At 36.5% G+C, this 21,428-nt stretch overlaps 1 protein-coding gene across 6 annotated transcripts in view; it reads right to left on the bottom strand.

Annotated features, from left to right (window-relative positions):
- Positions 1–21,428, bottom strand: part of wnd (wallenda) — a 199,052-nt gene that overhangs the window by 12,780 nt on the left and 164,844 nt on the right. For 3 of the 6 annotated variants that reach the window (XM_069844634.1, XM_069844607.1, XM_069844666.1), the window contains 6 exons: positions 20,256–20,415; positions 14,613–14,765; positions 11,772–11,927; positions 8,115–8,797; positions 6,119–6,356; positions 581–3,168 (listed from right to left, as the gene is read on the bottom strand). In XM_069844634.1, the coding sequence (XP_069700735.1) occupies positions 3,058–3,168; positions 6,119–6,356; positions 8,115–8,797; positions 11,772–11,927; positions 14,613–14,765; positions 20,256–20,415 (1,501 nt within the window). In that variant the 3' untranslated portion in view covers positions 581–3,057. Of the gene's footprint in view, positions 1–580; positions 3,169–6,118; positions 6,357–8,114; positions 8,798–11,771; positions 11,928–14,612; positions 14,766–20,255; positions 20,416–21,428 lie in introns of those variants that run through there. The other 3 variants (XR_011335770.1, XM_069844625.1, XM_069844746.1) reach the window with 3 other exon arrangements.

Genomic DNA, 21,428 nt, shown 5'->3' with positions numbered 1-21,428 from the left:
AGGTAATCTATGGCGAATCCTCGACCTCATCTCGCCAAATACCATCTCGCTATTACCAATTCCACTGATGCTAAACAGCGTAGTAGTTGATACATCGTCGTTAAATAACTAACTAAAAAACTTAACATTCAGAAATTTGTGTTTGAAAGCAGTCATTCACTACTTCCATCACACCATTTTAATCTGTTATTTAACGACACTGTATCATTTGCGATAATATCTAGCTTACTTGGAATTAGTGTTGTGGCGAGATGAGACCGAGATTCGCTATAAGATTACCCAACATTTGTCTTACAGTTCGGTGAAACCTTGGAAAAAACCCGACCAGATAATAAATCCACAGAGAATTCAACTCACCCCTGAACGCAGTCTTGGGTAAGTCCAGCTTGCTACAGTTGCATCTTTATCACTTTATGATTTTCCTCTTTTAAAGTTCTAGGAAAAAAACTAAAATCTGATGAATATGTGGATGACAGGTAGGGTTACGAGATGAAAGAAAATAAAAAGAAAGATTTTTTTCTGAAAAACCAGGATTTTTCACAAAAAAGTAGGACATAATAACGTAACAGTGACGTGACGCTTATTTTCAATATTTTATATACAATAATAAGATAAATTTGTTAGTCTTAGTATCCAATAAAATGGACAAAAAAGTATTAATAATTCATTATTTAAATTAACTATTTAACTGAACAGATTATAAATAAGCTTGTGCCTTGCTTAATTTCCTGATTGTTGGTACTTATCCAATGATCCAATTTATCTGAGCAAGGAATGTTTCTTGTCACCCAGAACTACAATCTATCGTCATCATCATTTGCAGATCAAGTATTAGACCCTAGTAGATCTGTTACTGTCTCTTGCCAAATGCTTCATAGGACGTCCCAAATGCCTGTGACCTCGTGGAGCATAGCACAGAATCTGTTTAGGTATTCTCCAACGATATCACACTTAGGAAATGTAAAATTAAATCTTCTAGTAAAATCAGGAACTGGTACAAAGTTGCCCCAAATGACTGTAACCTGGTGAATACTGATTGTAAATATTTTAAAATGATATGCAATTGTAATATTTTACAATTAATTTTATATTTTCAGATATGCCTAGTAATATAATATAATAAGTATATATAAATTTCAATCATAAGACACATCTGTTTATGCATAAAGCTCATGAAGATCCAACACCATGTATAATACATTGCTCATTTGTTATTTGCTCAATTTGATCAAGGTTCAGATTACATATTTTATTATATCTGATGATGCCCAATAAGGCGAAAACGTTAATATATTCCATATTCATATAGCAAATAAACATTTGCAAACAGATGTGTCTTATGATTGAAATTTATATATACTTATTCTATTAAATTGTAATATTCTTCGTTTTAGGATACCGTACAGTTAAGTGCTACAAATAATATTTTGTATAGCCTAGTTATTCTCCAACGGATTTAATAAATATTGTAATATTTACAACGAACTTGAAACACATGTTTTAAAATCTTGTAAAATCTTTTGCAATTTGAATAAATATTTTCAATACTGATCAATCGTTGACGAGTTTTCTTGCAAAGCATTGATTGAACTGGAAAAAAAATTCAATTGTTTACAAGCAGCTTAATACAGCTATAGACTTGACCATTCCTGTCAGTAATAAGAGAAGGTAACATAATATTGAAGCTATTATTGATCAATATGTCCACCGTTGTCTGTAATGGGCTAAAAACCTTTTACCAATGTCTTCATACAATACTGTATACCGTCATTCTGTATGTGATTGCGATATCAAGAAATATGTTGTCAAATGCTCTTATTGTCTTCAGTGACTTTACTTTCATAAAAGTACCATACACAAATAATCTTTTCGGAAAACATATTATTTGTCTTTCTTGTATTAAACTTTATATTATTTTGTTAACATGTTTTAACCTGCTATTGGCCATCTTCAGAATTGATTGTTGCTGGTCTTGGCGCCTTTTGTTTTGTTTCCTGTGGGGGTGTGTTTGTATAGCGTAATGTGGAGTCAAAAAGTGTGTGTGTTCTGAAATTGAGTTGTGTGTTGAGAATTATTTGGATATGTTTCTGTGTGTCTGTATCCAAATGAAATTCTCAACATACAACTCAATTTCAGAATACACACACTCTTTGACTCCCTATTAAATTATACAAACACCCCTCACAAGAAACAAAACAAAAGGCGCCAAGACCAGCAACAATCAATTCTGAAGATGGCCAACAGCAGGCTGAAACATGTTAACAAGGTAATATAAAATTTAACACAAGAAAGACAAATAATACGTTTTCCGAAGTGATATAGTGTTAAAAGTTGTGTAATCAAGATGTAAAATAATCTTTGTTCAAACATGACTATACCCTCAAAATAACAACATTCAACAACTCATTGTCAGAAACTGAGCATCTCGTTTTCAGCATTAAAATGACCCATAACAATTTTTACATCAACGTGAAGGCAATGTGTCTTAATAACACGCCGATTTTCCGTAGAAGTACAGTACAGATGTACTAGACCTACGTATTTGATTACTGAAACGTACGTTATATGTTCTGTAGGCAGTGTTTTAGTAAAGACATGAGAAAGACATGTGGTAATTTTGTGTGCAGAGCAATGGTTGTTGCAGGTAAGTGGCTATTATATGCAAATGTTGTGTGGCTTAAAAAAGGTACTGAAGACCACGTTAAGTAGTTACGAAACGTCGAAGATATTAAATTTCAACACATGATTGTAAAACCCAAGGTATTCGACAAACACCATCCACAGTTTAAATATAAAATCTCGTATCCTGATGTTTTAACTCAAAGTTTCGTGCTGCTTTAGTGATCACCGATCAGTGACAAAGATTTTCACAGTCACAATTTTAACCACGTAAGCCCCTCTACAAAATGCTTCCATTTCGTAGGTAGTAGCTATATTAGATACAATATCTTGTGTTTTAAAAATACCTGTATTTGAATTACTAATCAGGCCGTTACCACTTGTCTACCGATTGTACAGAGTTTGCTAGAGTGGAGGACCTCACAGAGTCCTTGTTCATCATACAACTGTCTCCAGTTTAGGTGACTTGCCCAACTGCGTCGCGATGGTCATGTCACTCACGTCATCTGACTCGGAGTCTGAACTCTCTGCTGATGTTGTCCCCGGTTTCTGCAATGAGTCATGACCACAATACTAAGAAACAAGAAATAAAACACGATTACAAAAGAGCACGTCTGTTTAGTATATGTACAGATATCTTTTTAACATTCAGTTTTGTGTTGCAAGTTTTTCTTAATTAACTTCCAGAACAAACATGCACAAAAAGTGGAAATAACAAAACATAAACAATGAAACTAAAGAGATATCGGGCTGTCTCTTGCAGAAGAACTTTATAAAATATGGTGTTCCTCAGGGATCTGTGCTGGGGCAATTGTTTCTAATTACATTAATGATCTTGAATTTTACATAAGTTATGGAAAATCAACATTTATTGCTGATGATACTATTTTTTTTTGTATCAGAAATAAATGTCAATAAATGATAGCTCTAAAGTAAATATGACTATTTCTCAATTGTTAAATTGGTTTTAGAGATACAGCGTAATTATAAATAAAGATAAAATAGTAGCAATTTCACTTCATAAAGTTCAGAATAAAAACTTCAAATGTCTAACTACTACAATACAAGATAAGGTACCCGTAATTAACTATACTAGTCACTCTAAATTTTTTAGAGTTTGGTTAGATGAACATTGAAGTGGACAATGCACACTGAGATACTATATAAAAAACTAAGGAAAATATACTTTGCCATATGGCAAATTAGAAAAGTAACAGGGACAGAAACTGTTTAGGGGATTATACTTTGTTTGTTTTCATTCAATTTTGAGATGCTATAATTTTTTGGGCAATTTGGCGAAAGCTAAACTGGTATTCAAAATGCAAAACAGAGCAATAAGAACTATAACGCAGAACCATACAGCTAATAGTTGCAAACAACTTTTTCAAATTCTACATATCGGTATATTACCTTTGCCTTGCATATACGAGTATATTTATGAAACTTTATTATACTTGAAAACAAATTTTAGGCTTTATACTAATGTAAATAGGTGGCCGGGTAGCTCAGTTGGTAGAGCAGCTGGCTACGGACTGAAAGGTCCGGGGTTCGATCCCAGGTGGTGACAGGATTTTTTCTCGTTGCCAAACTTTCAGAACGGCCCCAAGGTTCACTCAGCCTTCTATAAAATTGAGTACCGGGTCTTTCCCAGGGGTAAAAGGCGGTCAGAGCGTGGTGCCGACCACACCACCTCATTCTAGTGCTGAGGTCATGGAAAGCATGGGGCTCTACCTCCATGTCCCCCAAGTGCCTTCATGGCATGTTACGGGGATACCTTTACCTTTTTTTTACTAATGTAAATATGCATTCATATAATATAAGAAATAAGAAGAATTTATTTGTTGTTCCTTATAATACAAGTTTATGCAAAAATAGCTTCTTTATACTGGACTCCTTATGTATAACCATCTACCATCTACGGAGAAAGGATTCAAAGGCTTTCACCATAGCCTAAGACTTACTCGTATTGTGCTTATCACTCCTGTTCCATGAATATTTGTCGCTGAATGATCATGTTCTTGTACAAACAGAGCATACTGCACCATGAACTTAAACCCGGGCAATAATAATGATGTGTGAATGAATGATGGCGAAATGAGTCCGAGGTCCAATGCTGAAACTTACCCAGGAATTCTGCTTCAATTGGTTGAGGGAAAACCTCGGAAAAAACCCCAACCAGGTAACTTATTCCAACCAGAATTTGAACCTGTGCCAGCTCGTTTCATGGATAGACATGTTAACCATTACTACTCCACAGCAGTGGACTGACCAAAATATCTTAGAGAAATACCTGTACTTACTTATTGGCTTTTAAGGAACCCGGAGGTTCATTGTCGCCCTCACATAAGCCCGCCATTGGTCCCTATCCTGAGCAAGATTAATCCATTCTCTAACATCATATCCCACCTCCCTCAAATCCATTTTAATATTATCTTCCCATCTACGTCTCGATATTTTGAATATTGGTAATAAAAAGTTTTGAATTTGCTCTTAAAGTCTTCTAAGTAAGTAATTATTACAATATTCCTACAAATAAGGAAATAATCTTTCAATAGTAGTCCACTTCTTAGAACTTGCTGAAAATATAACTGCCATTTCAATAATAACAAAATTCTTCTTTTATATAAAAAAAGTTTTGTGAATATTTTTTATCTTTCTGTCCCTACAAAAATATCTACAAATCGGGCCAGCCCTCCCTCTCTCCCCACATCTAAACGCTCATTACTCCCATTTACAGTAACACAACCAGACATGCTGGGTGACAGCTATTCGAATAATGAAACTTTATAAACTAGTGTTTCTGTAGGTATAATAATTGGAGCTTTCCCTGGAATAACAACTTAATGTATGTTTAGTCACTTTTCTGTTTCCAGCTTATATTGAATCCTTAAAAACACATCTCCCTCCATTCACAGGGCTAACGGCTTCGAAGCTGGGTACCTGGTTCTAATGAAGTGCACTGGTAGCAATCTAAAACATGGGGGCATGAGATAGTTACTCTGCCTGCCATTAAAAATTCACTTCACTAAATCCCCAAGGTAAAAAAAAAAAAAAAACTCCCTCCTGAAAAAATATCATTTCCCTCAAACAAACTAAGCACCCACTAGAAATATTTGAATGTTGTTCTGTGCAATGCTATTATACGAGATGTAAAATGTTTAATACTCTGTATCTCAAATTCAAGATTTTGGAGTTAGGATCTTGTTCCAAAGAATGCCTCAATTATATCAGTACACGTGCGAGATAATGAACAAATAGCCAGCAGAATTCTGCCACACAAAAAAAATAAATAAATAAAATTGGGGCACATAATACCCTAGTGCGCCTGCTCGAGGGTTAAGGTAAACAACATTTAGGGCCTATATTTGGTGTAATCCCTAAAAATTCACATGATTTCTAACACTTCCAATTACATACAAAAATAAACTGGAACTTTGAAGCTAAGAAAACTGAAACACCATTAGTTGTGTTGAAATATGTCACATTTAATCAGTTGTACCTCCTTTGTATCACAATGCGGCCTCTTCTTCGCTGAAGACCCCAAGGTCTGCACCATCTGGGGCAGGTCGGGGTTGCTCTCCAGGGTGGAACACTGACTAGATGGGGGGTGACTGTATTCTGGAGTATTTTCCTCGTCAGAGAGGTTGCCTTCTGACCCGACAGCGTCGGATATAACAGCTGCAGTTTTCTTCAGCCGTCGTGATCTGCATCGAGGTGCCACAGGTCGCCGTGCAAAGCTGCAAACACCAATGTGCCATACACTTGTCCCTTGTTTTCGTAATGAACACTTGGATATGAGAAGTGGTACCAACGAAACGTGAACACTTCATTCAGAACGAACACAGAGTAAATTTGATTTGTAAGACAAGGAAAACAAAGTCTGTCAAAAAGATGAAAGAAAAGAGAAGAACAGAAGTCCGAGAATCAGAGCTATGGGGAAAAAATAAAAGACAAACGGGAATATAAGGGGACGCACGCAACATGCAAATTTTCAAGATTAATGAAGGTGTTAGAAACAACATGATGGTTATGAATTAAAATACGACTGCACATCACGATATTCTTGCAACCATTAACGAGAAAAATACAAAGGAAAGAAAATAAGTGAGAATGAAAGAATAAAAGAGTAAATAATGTAAGAGCGAAATAAGTAAGGAGAAAGGAAAGAGAAGCGAGAAGAAAGGAGAAAGAAAAATTAAAGATAAGATGGGAATAAAGGAAAATGGGACAGAAAGGTAAAGAGAGAGAACTTTAGTGATGAAACACGACAAAGAGGGAAATAAAAATCAAACGAGAGAGAGAGATATGGAAGGGACACGAGAGAGAGAGATAAAAGGAAAACTGAAGAGAGAGAGAGAGAGAGAGAGAGAGAGAGTGGAAAAAGGAACATGAGAGAGAGAGAGAGAGAGAGAGAGAGAGGAGAAAAGAACAGGAGCAAGAGGAAAAAGGAACAAGAGAGAGGAAAAAGGAACACAGAAGAGAGGGTAAAGGAACACGGTAGTGAGGGAAAAGGAACAAGGGAGAGAGGTAGAAGGAACAAAGTGGTAGAGAGGGAGAAAGGGAACACAAGAGAGAGAAAGAGAGAAGAAAGGAACACGAGAGAAAGAGAGAGAGACAAAACGAACACGAAAGAGAGAAAGGGAATACAAGAGCTAGAGAAAGGAAGGAACATGAAAGAGAGATAAAAGGAACACAAAAAAGAGAGAGGTACAAGAAACAGAGAAAAAACGAAGACAGAGAGAGAGAGAGAGAGGGAGAGAGAGAATAAGAACACGGAAGAGAGAGAGATAAGAGAGAAAGGGAACACAAGAGAGAGAGAAGGAAATACGAGAGAGAGAGAAAGGAAGACAAGAGAGTGGGAGAGAAAACAACACAAGAAAGAGAGAAAAACGAAGACAAGAGAGAGAGAGAGACAGAAAGGGAAGACAAGAGAGAGGCAGAGTGAGAGAGTACACAAGAAAGAAAGAAAAGGGAGAGAAGGAACACGAGATAGTGAGAGGGAAAAAGAATATAAGAGACAAAATAAAAAGAAAACGAGAAAGAGAAGAAAAATGACATGAGTTTGAACAGGAGGAAGAGAAAATAAAAATAAAAAAGGGAAAAGAAAGGAAAATGAGAAGGAGAGAGAAGAGAGAGAGAGAGAGAAACGAAAGACGAAAGTAAAAACGAAAAAATAAAAACAAAGAAAATAACAGAAAGAGACGAAAAGGAAAGGAAAACGAAAAGAAACAAAACGAGAAACAGAAGAAAGATGAGTGGAAACTGCAAGAGAGGGGGAGAAGAAATATGAGAGAAAAACTGAAGGAAAGAGAGAGAAAAACGGAAAAAAGGGAACAAAGAATGATGGGATAGGGTGAGAAGTGAGGAGAAAATGAAGGCAAGTACGAGAAAAATATAGGTAAAAACTCAGAAAAGAAAGCAGCACAGAAAAAATATGAACAGCAAGTGTAAGGAAGAAGACAAGCAGGGAGCGAGGGAGGGCAGAATGTACTCACCTCCCTCGGTGAAGAACGTAGCTGTCCACCGGGTACTCCCCTTCCTCCTCGGACCAGCTCTCACACATGTCGTCGCGCGAGTCCTGGGAGTCCAGCGTCTCCGAGCTGTCCCCTTGACGCAGCCTCAGCTTGGTGACGGGATGAACCGAGTCCCCGGACACAATAACTCCGTGGTACTGCGCCGCCAGCTGCTGCCCCCGGCCCGCCGCCACGATCCTCCTCGCCAGCTCCTCCTCACTGTGACTCATCCCCGTCAGCATCGAGATCACGTCGTCGGGATTCCCGTTTCTCGTGTTGCTTTCGATCGCGGGAGGTGCTGATGCTCGATTTCCGTTCAAGATCTCGTTCACTTTCCTCCCCAAGCTTTCCAAGTGTTCATCGTCACTCTCACGAATTGAAAGTCTTAAATTGCTGTTGGGCTCACTGTCGTCCGAGGGATCCGGTCTCAATCGCAGCTCCACGTCTTCTGTGTTGAGGCTGTTACCGTTCAGGCTCTCAGTCCCCGGGGACGTGTCCACCACTTTGTGTTCCTCTGCCTCCTTGACGTCGTCTGGCTGTGGCACTGGGATCTGGAACTGGCGGCTGGCAAACAGGGGGTTGGGACTGGCGTCCGTCTCGCTCACGTCCATCATCTCAGTCTGGGTCTCGCCGTCCACCAGATGCTGATGCGTGCTGCTGTCAGTCTGCAGAGGCAACAGCACAACACTTCAATGCGTGCCTCCACTTACTCACTAATCTAGCTAATTGTTAATTAAATTTTCCATTAATAAGTTATTCATACTGTACATTCAATTATGAATTCATCCTTTACTTTTTATTAATTAGTTTCCTTATTAATTTCATTGTGTCTCTATATTTATTTACTATTTATTTTTAAACTTAATTGTTGATTCATTCACATATTTGTCTTCTCAATTAATGATTATATTTAGGTATTTATTTATTCGATTATTATTTAAATTTTATTTATTTGTTTGTTTTATTATTTTTTAAAATTCAATCAGTTTCTCATACACAATTAATTAATGAGGAGTAAATGGCTGAAATTCAGAGTTCTTCATTTGTTTAGTTTTATTTTGTTTAGTCATTTGTTCTAGAAGATGATGATTTATTCATTTATTTGTTAATTCATTAATAAATTTATTATTTCAGTCCATTCATATTTAATTATTTACAAATTCATTGATTTACGGTATTTTATTTCTTAATTAATTATTTATTTATTCGTTTTGTTATATCTTTCTAAATATTTCGTTTTTCCATTATTTATATATTTGTCAGCAAACAGCTGGATACATTAAGAAGATTGATTGACTGATATATTTGTGAACTAATTAATCAACTCGTTAATTTATTTATTCACCCATTCATTTTAATTTATTTATTCACCCATTCATTATATAAAGTTTTTTTTCCTTTATTTATTTATTCATTTATCCATTCGTTTATTTATTTATTTATTTATTTTATTCATTCCTTTATGTATTTATTTTTTTATTTATTCATTCATTTATATATTTATTCATTAATTTATTGTTTATATTTTATTTATTTTTACGTAATTACTGAATCATATGTATCTATTTTTTCTCATATTACCTACTTACTGCATTTATTTATTGGATTATTATTCAAGTTGTATTTATTTATTTATTCATTATATTATATCTATTTTGTTTTTCACCAAGTTATTAAAATATTTGTGAACTAGTTATTAATTAATTAATTTGCATTACCGTACTTTATTTATTTGTATACTTTGCAAATTGTTTATATTCTGTTTTTGAATTGATTGTCTACTTTTATCTTCGTCATTATCCTTGTTTCGTAATTTAATTGAATCTTTGTTATGTTTCATTTAGTACAAAATAGCTATTTATAGGAACCGCTCCCGAACACGAGCTTGCTCAAACAGGTATGTGCTTACTTACTTACTGGGTTATCATCATATCCCACCTCCCTCAAATCCATTTTAATATTATCTTCCCATCTACGTCTCGGCCTCCCTAAAGGTCTTTTTCCCTCCGGCCTCCCAACTAACACTCTATATGTATTTCTGGATTCGCCCATACGTGCTACATGCCCTCCTCATCTCAAACGTCTGGATTTAATGTTCCTAATTATGTCAGGTGAAGAATACAATGTGTGCAGTTCTGTGTTGTATAACTTTCTCCATTCTCCTGTAACTTCATCCCGCTTAGCCCTAAATATTTTCCTAAGCACCTTATTCTCAAACACCCTCAACCTATGTTCCTCTCTCAAAGTGAGAGTCTAAGTTTCACAACCGGTAATATAACTGTTTTATAAATTCTAACTTTCAGATTTTTTGACAGCAGACTAGATGATAAAAGCTTCTCAACAGAATAATAACAGGCATTTCCCATATTTTTCTGTGTATAATTTCCTCCCGAGTATCATTTATATTTGTTACTGTTGCTCCCAGATATTTGAACTTCTCCACCTCTTCAAAAGATAAATTTCCAATTTTTATATTTCCATTTCGTGCAATATTCTCGTCACGAGACATAATCATATACTTTGTCTTTTCGGGATTTATTTCCAAACCTATCTCTTTACTTGCTTCCAGTAAAATTCCCGTGTTTTCCCTAATCGTTTGTGGATTTTCTCCTAACATATTCACGTCATCCGCATAGACAAGTAGCTGATGTAACCCATTCAATTCCAAACCCTCTCTGTTATCCTGGACTTTCCTAATGGTATGTGCTACACCCATAATATGTTTATATTGTATTGTATGTAGCAATAAATACTAAATATTTGTTTATCGATTTTTAATGCTTCACAACACTATCACTATGAAAGACTCAATTCTCATTGATATCTACAAAGGTTATGTGGAGATATTCGTAATTATGTACAATAAAAAAAGTTTTGTTGCACAGAAGTCCTAGAAAGGAGACAGTGCATATGATCAGAGGGCGAGCAACTGGTTCACAAGAGAAGGACTAGTTTTGTTTCGTTGTATGTCTGATTATGTGCACTGCCTTCTTTCTGGGACTTATAAAGTATATGTGCGACAAAACCTCTTTCTAAGACTTACCTACATTTTATGAAGTCACAGATTCCCCCCCCCCCCCTTTTTCGAAAGAGTATTTTAGAAGAAAATTTACTGCTCTTGGCTTTAATTTTTTTAAATTATACAACTTTCAGGACATATGAATGCACAATCTGGACCATGCAAGAAAAATATAAGAGTATAGCTACTAAATGTACAGGAGAGGCAGATTCTCAGGAAGATAAATGGGCCAGTAATGAAACAAGAAATACGAAGAATATGAAAAAAATTCATCCAACTGAGCAAGCTGCACACATTGATCTAGTGACGGATATGGAAAGGAGACTATTGGCATGAGCAGTCCATGCTGTAAGAATGAACCAAACGAGATTAGTAGAGGTTATATTTTAAAATAAACCAGAAAGGAAATAACGAGTGTGACAGGCTAAGAGAAGACACGTTACAACACTACACGACAAGACAACACAAGACAATCAGAAGAGAGAAGAATACAGACGAATAAAAACCATTCTTTGTGCCAGGGTTGTTCGTGCATTTCTTCCCGTCAAATGTCGAGATGAACACCTCGCAGCATCGCAATACTTTCCCTGTACCTCGCATACTGAGGAATGCAATAATACCTTTTTGTCTTGGATGGGGCTTGACTTATTGCTGCCTCGGTGCCTGCTCTTTCGTTGCTTTAAGAGGTGCTCACAGGTGGCAGCACCACTAGAAGTGATTAATGATTCCAACTGCTGTGATGCACTGTTTAGTGTCAGGGCTGCCACAATGGATTTCTGCAGTCAGAAAAGTAATCATGGTTTCTGAAGTTTCTAACGATTATACAGAGACGTTATTATGACGTGAGGTGAGAAAAGAACGGGTTACTGGAGGCCCGCTCCCTGCGCGGTCTGTGGTGCATGGGCTGTTAGAGGTGCAGCATAGTAGATCCTCAGTCGCCATATGGCATTCGCTGTAGTCACAAGTCGTGTTATAAAAGTCTTGATTCTTCAAGTATATAAAGTTACTCTATGAAGTTTAGTGATTATTGTGTAGGTATTTAGATAATGCTTACCAACTAATTCTCATTGTGTGATCATATGTATATGTACAATATGTACATAAAAGGCAGAAGGTCGTGTGCAAAAACAAGACGTAAATTTCGAATAAAGTTTCCAAACAGACCTGTGTCTTCTGCCGAACAATTAGAAGATTCGCTAAAAGATTTAAAGAAACAGACTCAGTGAACAATCGAAAATCAAACAGAAAACGTAGTGTTCCTTACTTACTTACAAATGGCTTTTAAGGAAGCCATTGCCGCCCTCACATAAGCCTGCCATTGGTCCCTATCCTGTGCAAGATTAATCCATTCTCTATCACCATATCCCACCTCCCTCAAATCCATTTTAATATTATCCTTCCATCTACGTCTCGGCCTCCCAAAGGTCTTTTTCCCCCCGGTCTCCCAACTAACACTCTATATGCATTTCTGGATTCGCCCATACGTGCTATATGCCCTGCCCATCTCAAACGCCTGGATTTAATGTTCCTAATTATGTCAGGTGAAGAATACAATGCGTGAAGTTCTGCATTGTGTAACTTTCTCCATTCTCCTGTAACTTCATCCCTCTTAGCCCCAAATATTTTCCTAAGCACCTTATTCTCAAACAACCTTAATCTCTGTTCCTCTCTCAAAGTGAGAGTCCAAATTTCACAGCCATACAGAACAACCGGTAATATAACTGTTTTATAAGTTCTAAATTTCAGATTTTTTGAGAGCAGACTGGATGAGAAAAGCTTCTCAACCGAATAATAACACGCATTTCCCATATTTATTCTGCGCTTAATTTCCTCCCGAGTGTCATTTATATTTGTTACTGTTGCCCCAAGATATTTGAATTTTTCCACCTCTTCGAAGGATAAATCTCCAATTTCTGTATTTCCATTTCTTTCAATATTCTGGTCACGAGACATAATCATATACTTTGTCTTTTCGGGATTTACTTCCAAACCTATCACTTTACTTGCTTCAAGTAAAATTCCCGTATTTTCCCCAATCGTTTGTGAATTTTCTCCTAATGTATTCACGTCATCCACATAGACAAGAAGCTGATGTAACCCATTCAATTCCGAACCCCGTCTCTAAAACAGAGTGTTCCTACAGAAGAAAAATTAGATGAGACTGGTGAAATATTACAACATACCCCTCAAAAATCTCTAAAGCATTTAGCACAGGAAACGGAATATCTCAGTCCTCTGCAAGAAATGTAACAAAATTATTGAAACTGAAGCCATATAAAATTCCAAGAGTGCAAGCATTAAGGCAGGCAGACTCTGTAGATGAACTAAAAGACTATTTCCGAGAAGAAATCGAGGCTATCAATGATGTGGAACTTCAGAGTGTTGTTCATTTATTTATTAGAAGATGTAAGTTGTTTGTGGCAGCAAATGGGGGCCATTTTCAGCAACGACTGTGAGCAAGGTAAGTCCAAATTATTGAACATTTATTGTTATAGTCCCGTCACTCTAATTTCCGGCAGCCAATCGCGTTACAGGTTAGCTACATTTAAACGTGTGCGTCTTGTGATTCGCTGAGGAAGACGTTATTCATTTCTTAAGGCTAGATAAATACTTAATATAATCGTCCGCCATTTTGGTTCTTTCGTTTGCGTTCGCAAAAAGCACACGAAGACGTTATTTGCTGCTCAATTATTTGCTGAATTACAGTGCGTTTGATTTATTATCATAGGAGCCACGACATGATAATGTTTAACGGTGTGGCAAATAGATTCCTCGTATGGTAGCTCGGCAACGAGAGAACAAAAATGGCGAACGATACTACCTACCTAGACTTTATAGAGCCTTCACTTCCTAAGACGTAAGCAAAGATAAGGAGTCATGCCGGGAATAACAGCGTCGCGACTAGAGTACTGTTATGTATTGTAGAAGTGCCAGAGAAATGGTTATGCACTCGCCGGAAATCACGCTAGCAGTGGACCACGAGTCATCTGCAGTTTCCTCGCCTCACGTCATAATAATGTCTCTGTATCTGTAGTCGCTTCAAATTTTTTACTCTCTCTATACTTCATACGATGTGAAAGTATTGTGATACTGAAAAAATATATATGTAAAATACTGAAGCAGTCACGGATTATAGTTAACAGGCTCTGATACGGAGCTGTCCCCACGAAAATGTATAAATGTATTTTTGACGCAGAACTATCTTTGTCTTTCTTCTCACTAAGTAAAGGGGCTGTAACCAGGGAATTGACCATCACATAAAAGGAGAACAAGGGGAATACAAGGAGAACGAGGGAAATACGAGAAAACAAGGGGAACGCAAGGAGAGTAAGAGGAATGCAAGGAGAACAAGAGGTTAAAAGACATACAATCAGTTAATCAGATTTTAAAATAAATCGGTTTCACACTGTGAGCAGAGGAAAAGGTTTAGCACATGTGCGACAAGACAACACAAACATTACCTTTTTATCTTGGGTGGGGCTCGACTTGCTGCCTCGATGCCTGCACTTGCGTTGTTTCAGGAGATGCTCGCAGGCTGCACCTCCACTGGTTGTGATTATCGACTCCGGCTGCTGTGATGCACTGTTCAGTACCAGAGCTGCCATGATCGGATTCTGCAGTGAGGGAAACATTCCAATTTGCATACATACACATAGTGGGGCCATAAAAAGGCACAAAATTTAAATGGTTATATTCCAGTAGCTAATGATTTCACTTGAAAGTTTATTTCACAGTCCTTGTAGACTGGGAAAGTACTGTAATATTTAATTTTTTACCATTTATTAAAAATTATTTTTTATTTTTTATGCTCGACCATGCCGAAATGTAGTAATTATACACCTGGTAGCAGTCCTTTAATGCATGTCATTAAAGTACACCTATTCATTAAAGTTCAGGTTTTCGATTATTCTCGGATATGCAATTGAAAGACAACTAGCAAAACATCACGCAGGCTGGAAATCCAATACTGTCGCAGAAGGTTATGTTCTGTTACTATAATAATGAGCGTTAATTGTAAATAATATTCAAATAAATTCAATCTGCCATCTCGTTTTTCAATGTCGAATTCAATTTCAAGGTTATATCAAGTTTAACGTTTATCTTACTTTCTAGATTATATCAAAGTTGTCGACATTTATTGCCTGGAAAAAATCAATACTTTCGCGTCTGCGCACATCTCACAATTTACGAGATTGCACAAAGTCAGTTCGCTCCCCAATTACATAAGAATAACATGAAAACTTATGAATAATTTCAAGTTAGAAATATGGTCGAGCATAAAAAGTCGTATGAAACTTGCCTATAATGGTAATTAAGACGCCCGTATGAAAATTATGAAATTCGCTTGTGCTCATTTCATAAACATCCTCGCGTCTTAATTACTATCATTATAGGCTGGTTGCATAATGTACTATTGTAAGGCAGTGCAAAATCGATCGTTTATGCTGAACTAAGCATTATGGTCTTACTAGTTCAGCAGGCCAAGCCGTTTGTTGTGCTCATTTTGAGAATAATGGGTTGCTTAACGAACAAAGAAAGGATTTACATTAAACATTTGCACCAATATGATAATTTATCTGCCCGTCAAATTATAGGATCTACGCTCAGCGAGAATGGTCTGTTTCAAGTGTACAATAATTGATTAGCAAGATACGGACATTATATCCTTTCTGAGAGATTATTACGTGAAAGATCGCATTTCTCAGATTCTCTGATGGTTTCCGCTGGAGTTTCAAACGAGATCTTAATCCTATGGACTATTTTGTACGGAGTAAACTACAAAAACCAGTTTACTACAAAACAAGAATTCGTAATATTGAACATTTAAGACAATGCCTTCTTGAATGTTGGGACCGAATTCTTCAGACAGATATCCAGTGCAACTGGACAATGGAGAAGATGCCTACAAATGGTTGTGCGGGCAAATGGCGGTCACATAGACCATCATTTTTAATTTTGATTATTTGAAAGATCATTAATTATTATTAATTTTACCAACATTCAGTTTCTGCATTTTGAAGTAATAAACTGTCTTCAAAAACCACATTTTTCGCACCATTGTGTATTGACCTCCATAAGATTTTAATTGAGCCTCAAAAATATAATAAAAAGTCCTGCTCATCTTTAAAGTCTACTCTTTTCAACAGTGTACGAGTATTCATTATAAATTAATGTTATGTATTTCCGAAAATAGAGTATGTCTAATTTTGTGCCGCACTGTACATTAAAAGTACGGTATTACTTGTCTGAAGAATGATTACTGGTGGCAGCGAAGACAACTGCTTAGAATAAATCATGTGATGCAATCTCTTATCTCAGACGTAGCAGTACAGTGCAGTCAATTTTCACATCAGTGCAATGTATCGTTGTGGCAGCAGTAAGTTCAACTATTGCTCAGATACAGTGAATATGCACCCTCTCAGTACCGATCATTGTCGTTGGCGAGAGTAGTGGACAGCTATAGTCGCGATGCTGTTATTCCCGGCGTGATCCTCCTCTTTGCTTACATCTTAGGAAGTCAAGGCTCTGTAAAGTCTAGGTAGGTAGTATTATTAGCCATTTTTGTTCTTTCGTTGCCAAGCTACCAGACGAGGGATCTATTTGCCACACCGTTAAACATTATCATGTCGTAGCTCCTATGATAATAAATCAAACGCATTGTAATTGAGCAAATAATTGAGCGGCACGTAACGTTCTCGTGTGTTTTCTGCGAACGCTAACGAAAGAGCCAAAATGGCGGGCGATTATATTAATTATTTATCCAGCCTTAGGAAATGCATGACGTCTTCTTCAGCGAATCATAAGACGCACATGTTTAAATGTAGCCGACCTGCAACGTGATTGGCTGCCGGAAACTAGAGCGACGGGACTATAACACTATTTACGAGAATTGTATTGTCGGCACTGCCATTCTGAAGAACGAGAAATAATCTGCCTGTTAACATTGCACTAACTACCATTAAACACTGCAATTCGTGACTCATACCAAAATCTCAATTCCTCGTCTGAAATAAAAATAAATGGAAGCAAAAGCTATGACGCAATTTCTCTTTATCGACATTCATCTTTATCAGCTTAATCAGTCGACAGTACGCATTTTGAATACTGTAAACCGTGATTTATTACATTTTGAACGTTGGAACTATATAACAATAGATAAGATGAACGTAGGACTATATAACAAAAGATAAGAGCTAATTACAATTATTAGCTATTGGAACACATTACATGAATGATTTCACAATAAGAATATATAACAATGTAAAATGAAAACTGAAATAATATAAGTAGGCCTAATAATTGACATTAAAAGAGGCGCTGGTATCAATATAATAATTTTATGCTCGACCATGCCGAAATGTAGTAATTATACACCTGGTAGCAGCCCTTTACTGGACCTCATTAAAGTACACCGATTCATTAAAGTTCAGGTGTTCCACCAATCAGAAAATACTATTGTAGCAATATTAAAGCGCAAGTACCGATTATTCTCGGATATGCAATCGAAAGACAACTAGCGCGAGATTAGACAATATTAAACTCAGTCGAAAAAAACAACACACAAATTAACATCAATTTACCGTCATCTTCCAGCCTTTCACAAAGCACGTTCCCGCAAATTCATTTCACCAATTGCCGGAAAAAATCAATATGGTCGAGCATAAAACGTCGCATGAAACTTGACTATAATGGTAATTAAGACACTCGTATCAAAATTATGAAACTCGCTTGTGCTCGTTTCATAAACATACTTGCGTCTTAATTACTACCATTATATGCTCGTTGCATAATGTACTATTATTATTGTATTGGTAGCCTATTATCACAGTCTAGTATATAGTCACGAAGCTTGAGTTATGTGGGTGCTAGGAACAATAGACTGTGCCGGTACTATTTCGCATTGTCTGTAATGAGGCGATATTAGTGATCCTAGTGGTTAGCAACTATCTATGGATGCATATTTACTACGTATTGAGCTTCGTGACTGTATATACTAGACTGTGCTGTTATTATATTGGTACCAAGTGCAGGACAGCACGTGATAGCTACAATAGTCATGCTAATAACGCTTGCTTAAATGTTCTCCTCCATCTATGTATCGATCCTTCTTCAGTGTCACTACTTGAAGATGAAGTAATATTACATTTAAAATGCTATTTCTACACTTGTAAGAAAGTTTACAAAGTACAGATGCAGAATTAAAAAATGAACCGAGTCTTGATAGCAGTCCTCCTCTATGTAGGCAACAAGCTTTGCAAGACTGTCCACAAGTAGCATACATTTAGGCGCTCTTGTTTACTGCACATATGCAATGCGTTGTATTTGGAACTTAGTAAAATTAGGTGACCCAGAAATAGTAGAAAACGTGTTAGCGATTCCAATATTATTATTTTACAAATGACAAATTTTTATGGAACATTTCATTGGGAAAATAAATGAAACTATTAGTAGATACTAGTGGCTGTCATTTGTGACAAATTTATCGCACTGGAAATGACTAGTTTTTTACTTAGGTTACTAATTTATCGTTAGTAAAATGGTAATTTCAGTTTTATGCAACAAATACCTGGAGTGGATATGTGCGCAGTTTGAGAGAGGGTTTCGACATAACCTCAATAACATATCCTTTGTCATTTTTCTCTAGTAAGAATAATACAGTGTAGAAAACATTGCATGTAATTTAGATGTAAAAAATACAAGTTCAGTATTACATAATATAACCACAAATATGTACACTGTATAAATAGAGTTTACTTAAACATAATACAGTGAAACCTGTTCAAGACGGAAGTGACATGGTCCTAATTTTTTTTCCGTAGTGGACAGGTTTCCGTGTTATTCAGGTGTGAAGTTAAAATGGAATATTTTATCATTTGTTATAAATGAAAAACAAAATGGCATGCTGCAAATTGTAGGAATTACAAAATATTCCGGAATTTTGAGAGCGGAACGGGCTGAGGCCTACCATGAAGATGATGATGATGATGATGATGATGATGATTACAAAATATTCCGTTTAACACTACTAACATGAAATCAGCCTCCTGTCACTTATTTAATTGGTGAATGATCTTGATGAAAATCTCATTTCCTGTATAAATTGTATCGTAAATCACTCATTAAACACTATAAAGTTTATTAATTACACTAAATTTAATATCTAACATTATACTATATTACTGTACTGTATATCGCAGCACATTTAGTTGGACTAGGAGCCTAGAAGCCTTGAATTCTGGATTATCTAATTTCTTTGCCAGTTCAAGGTTTTTTTTTGCAGAATAGGTCCAGAAATTTGCACGATCTTTGGAAGGGCAAGAACAATCCACTCCCACAACAGTTCATTTATTTCTATGTATCCAGTTGTTTTCTCTTTCTTTTTATGTCACCATTATTGACCGCAAGCCACTCACTCATCATACGCATTTATTTTTGAAAGTGTTAAGTTACACCTGAGTTTTCCATTCATAAATTTCAACATTATTTTCCATACTCTTCGTTCCTCATTTTCCTCGATAACTTTTACTTCATCAATTAATGATAGTGCAACATTTTTACGCAACCTTTTTTTTTTATCACGAAATCGCTAATACACTTGCGCTCTACACAGCTATGACAGCATACAGGGGGTGAAGCACTGAACATCTTTGAAGGGATTCCTCTGCCTAGTCAATAGGGTAATAAAATTTATGACCACCAGGCCAACACACCCTCGTACCCTCAAAAATTTTACAAAGAAAACTTGTTTTTATCTTAGTGACCTACGTATTTCGTACATTTCTTGAAAGCACATACTGTTTCAAAATATAGTTTACATTAAAGTAGTGTGTCCAAAATATTATTTCCGTTTTGAACAGTAGCAGACAGTTTCCGTTTCTGCATTGGACAGTTTCCGTTTTATTCAGGAAAAATTATATATAATACATATGAATTTCGCCAGGACCAATAAATTGTTCTGAAATAGACAGGATTCCGGATTATTCAGGTTCCGATTTGAACAGGTTTCACTGTATTAATATTCTGTAGTATGTTGATAAACAACAAGAACATTTCTCACTGCCAGTTAAATGTTAATCTAAAATTAGGCACAATAACTACGGTACCGGTATGTAACTAACCCCATGAGCCCAGTTCTGTGGTGATTCTGGACTCGTCTGGTTCTCGGGTGAGGTAGGAGTAGAATGGTTGCTTGAAGAGTGATGTTTGCTGATATGTTTCTGAGCTTTCAGTAAGCTATGTTTTATTCCAACTTTCTTCTCCCTCCTAGCAAGAGAAAATTAATAGTATCAATGTTTGCTACAATTAAAGTAAGTACACATTAGCAAAATCATTAGCAACTGACATGTTACCTACAACATAATATCCAAATCATAAAAAGTATTACAAAGATGTAATTTGTAACTTGTAGATCATATTTGTCCTCAAAAATAAAATCAAATTTTAATATATAGTATAGACCCTCTATCACCAAAACTATTTACAAGCATGCTGGAACACCAATTTAGAAAACTGAAATGGAAACACACACATGGACTAAATATAGATGGGCGGAAACTGACACATCTCAGATTTGCAGATGACATAACTCTGATAGCAACATCAGCAAAAATGCTAGAGGAAATGATCAGTGAAGTGGATAAAGTAAGCAGCGGAGTAGGACTCACAATGAATCCCACAAAAACAAAAGTTATCACCAATGGTACACAAGACCCTATTCAAAGTCAACAATCACCACTTGAGTATGTGCAGCAGTTCGTGTACTTCGGGCGAAGCATCTCCCTAAACAAGAACACAGAGAATGAAATCAAATGCAGAATAGGACTGGCATGGAACAAATTTTGGTCGCTCAAATTCCTACTCATGGACAAACGGCAAAAAGCAAGTACGAAAGCTGAAATCCTAGACAAATGTGTCATGCTGACATTACTCTATGGCTGTCAAACGTGGTCCTCGACAGAAAAACATAAAAAACAGCTACAGGTTTGTCAAAGGAGAATGGAAAGGAAGATCCTAAATGTTTCACTAAGAGACAGACTCAGAAACGAGGAAATAAGGACAAAAATGCGCGATGTGGTAGAAAGGGAGAAAACCTAAAATGGAAATGGGGCGGCCACGTAGCACGTATGGATCACCAGAAATGGACGAATCGCACCACAATGTGGGACCCAAGAGAAGGACGATGGCACGTGGGACGACAGAAAACCAGATGGGCGGACTACTTCAGAACCAGAGCAGGAAGTCAATGGTCGAGAGCGGCACGAGACAGAGAAGTATGG

This window comes from Periplaneta americana, chromosome 1 (genome assembly GCF_040183065.1).
Source record: "Periplaneta americana isolate PAMFEO1 chromosome 1, P.americana_PAMFEO1_priV1, whole genome shotgun sequence".
NCBI classification, from domain to species: domain Eukaryota; kingdom Metazoa; phylum Arthropoda; class Insecta; order Blattodea; family Blattidae; genus Periplaneta; species Periplaneta americana.
The sequence above is the reverse complement of the archived record's forward strand: the minus strand, read 5'-3'. Positions and strand labels throughout refer to the sequence as shown.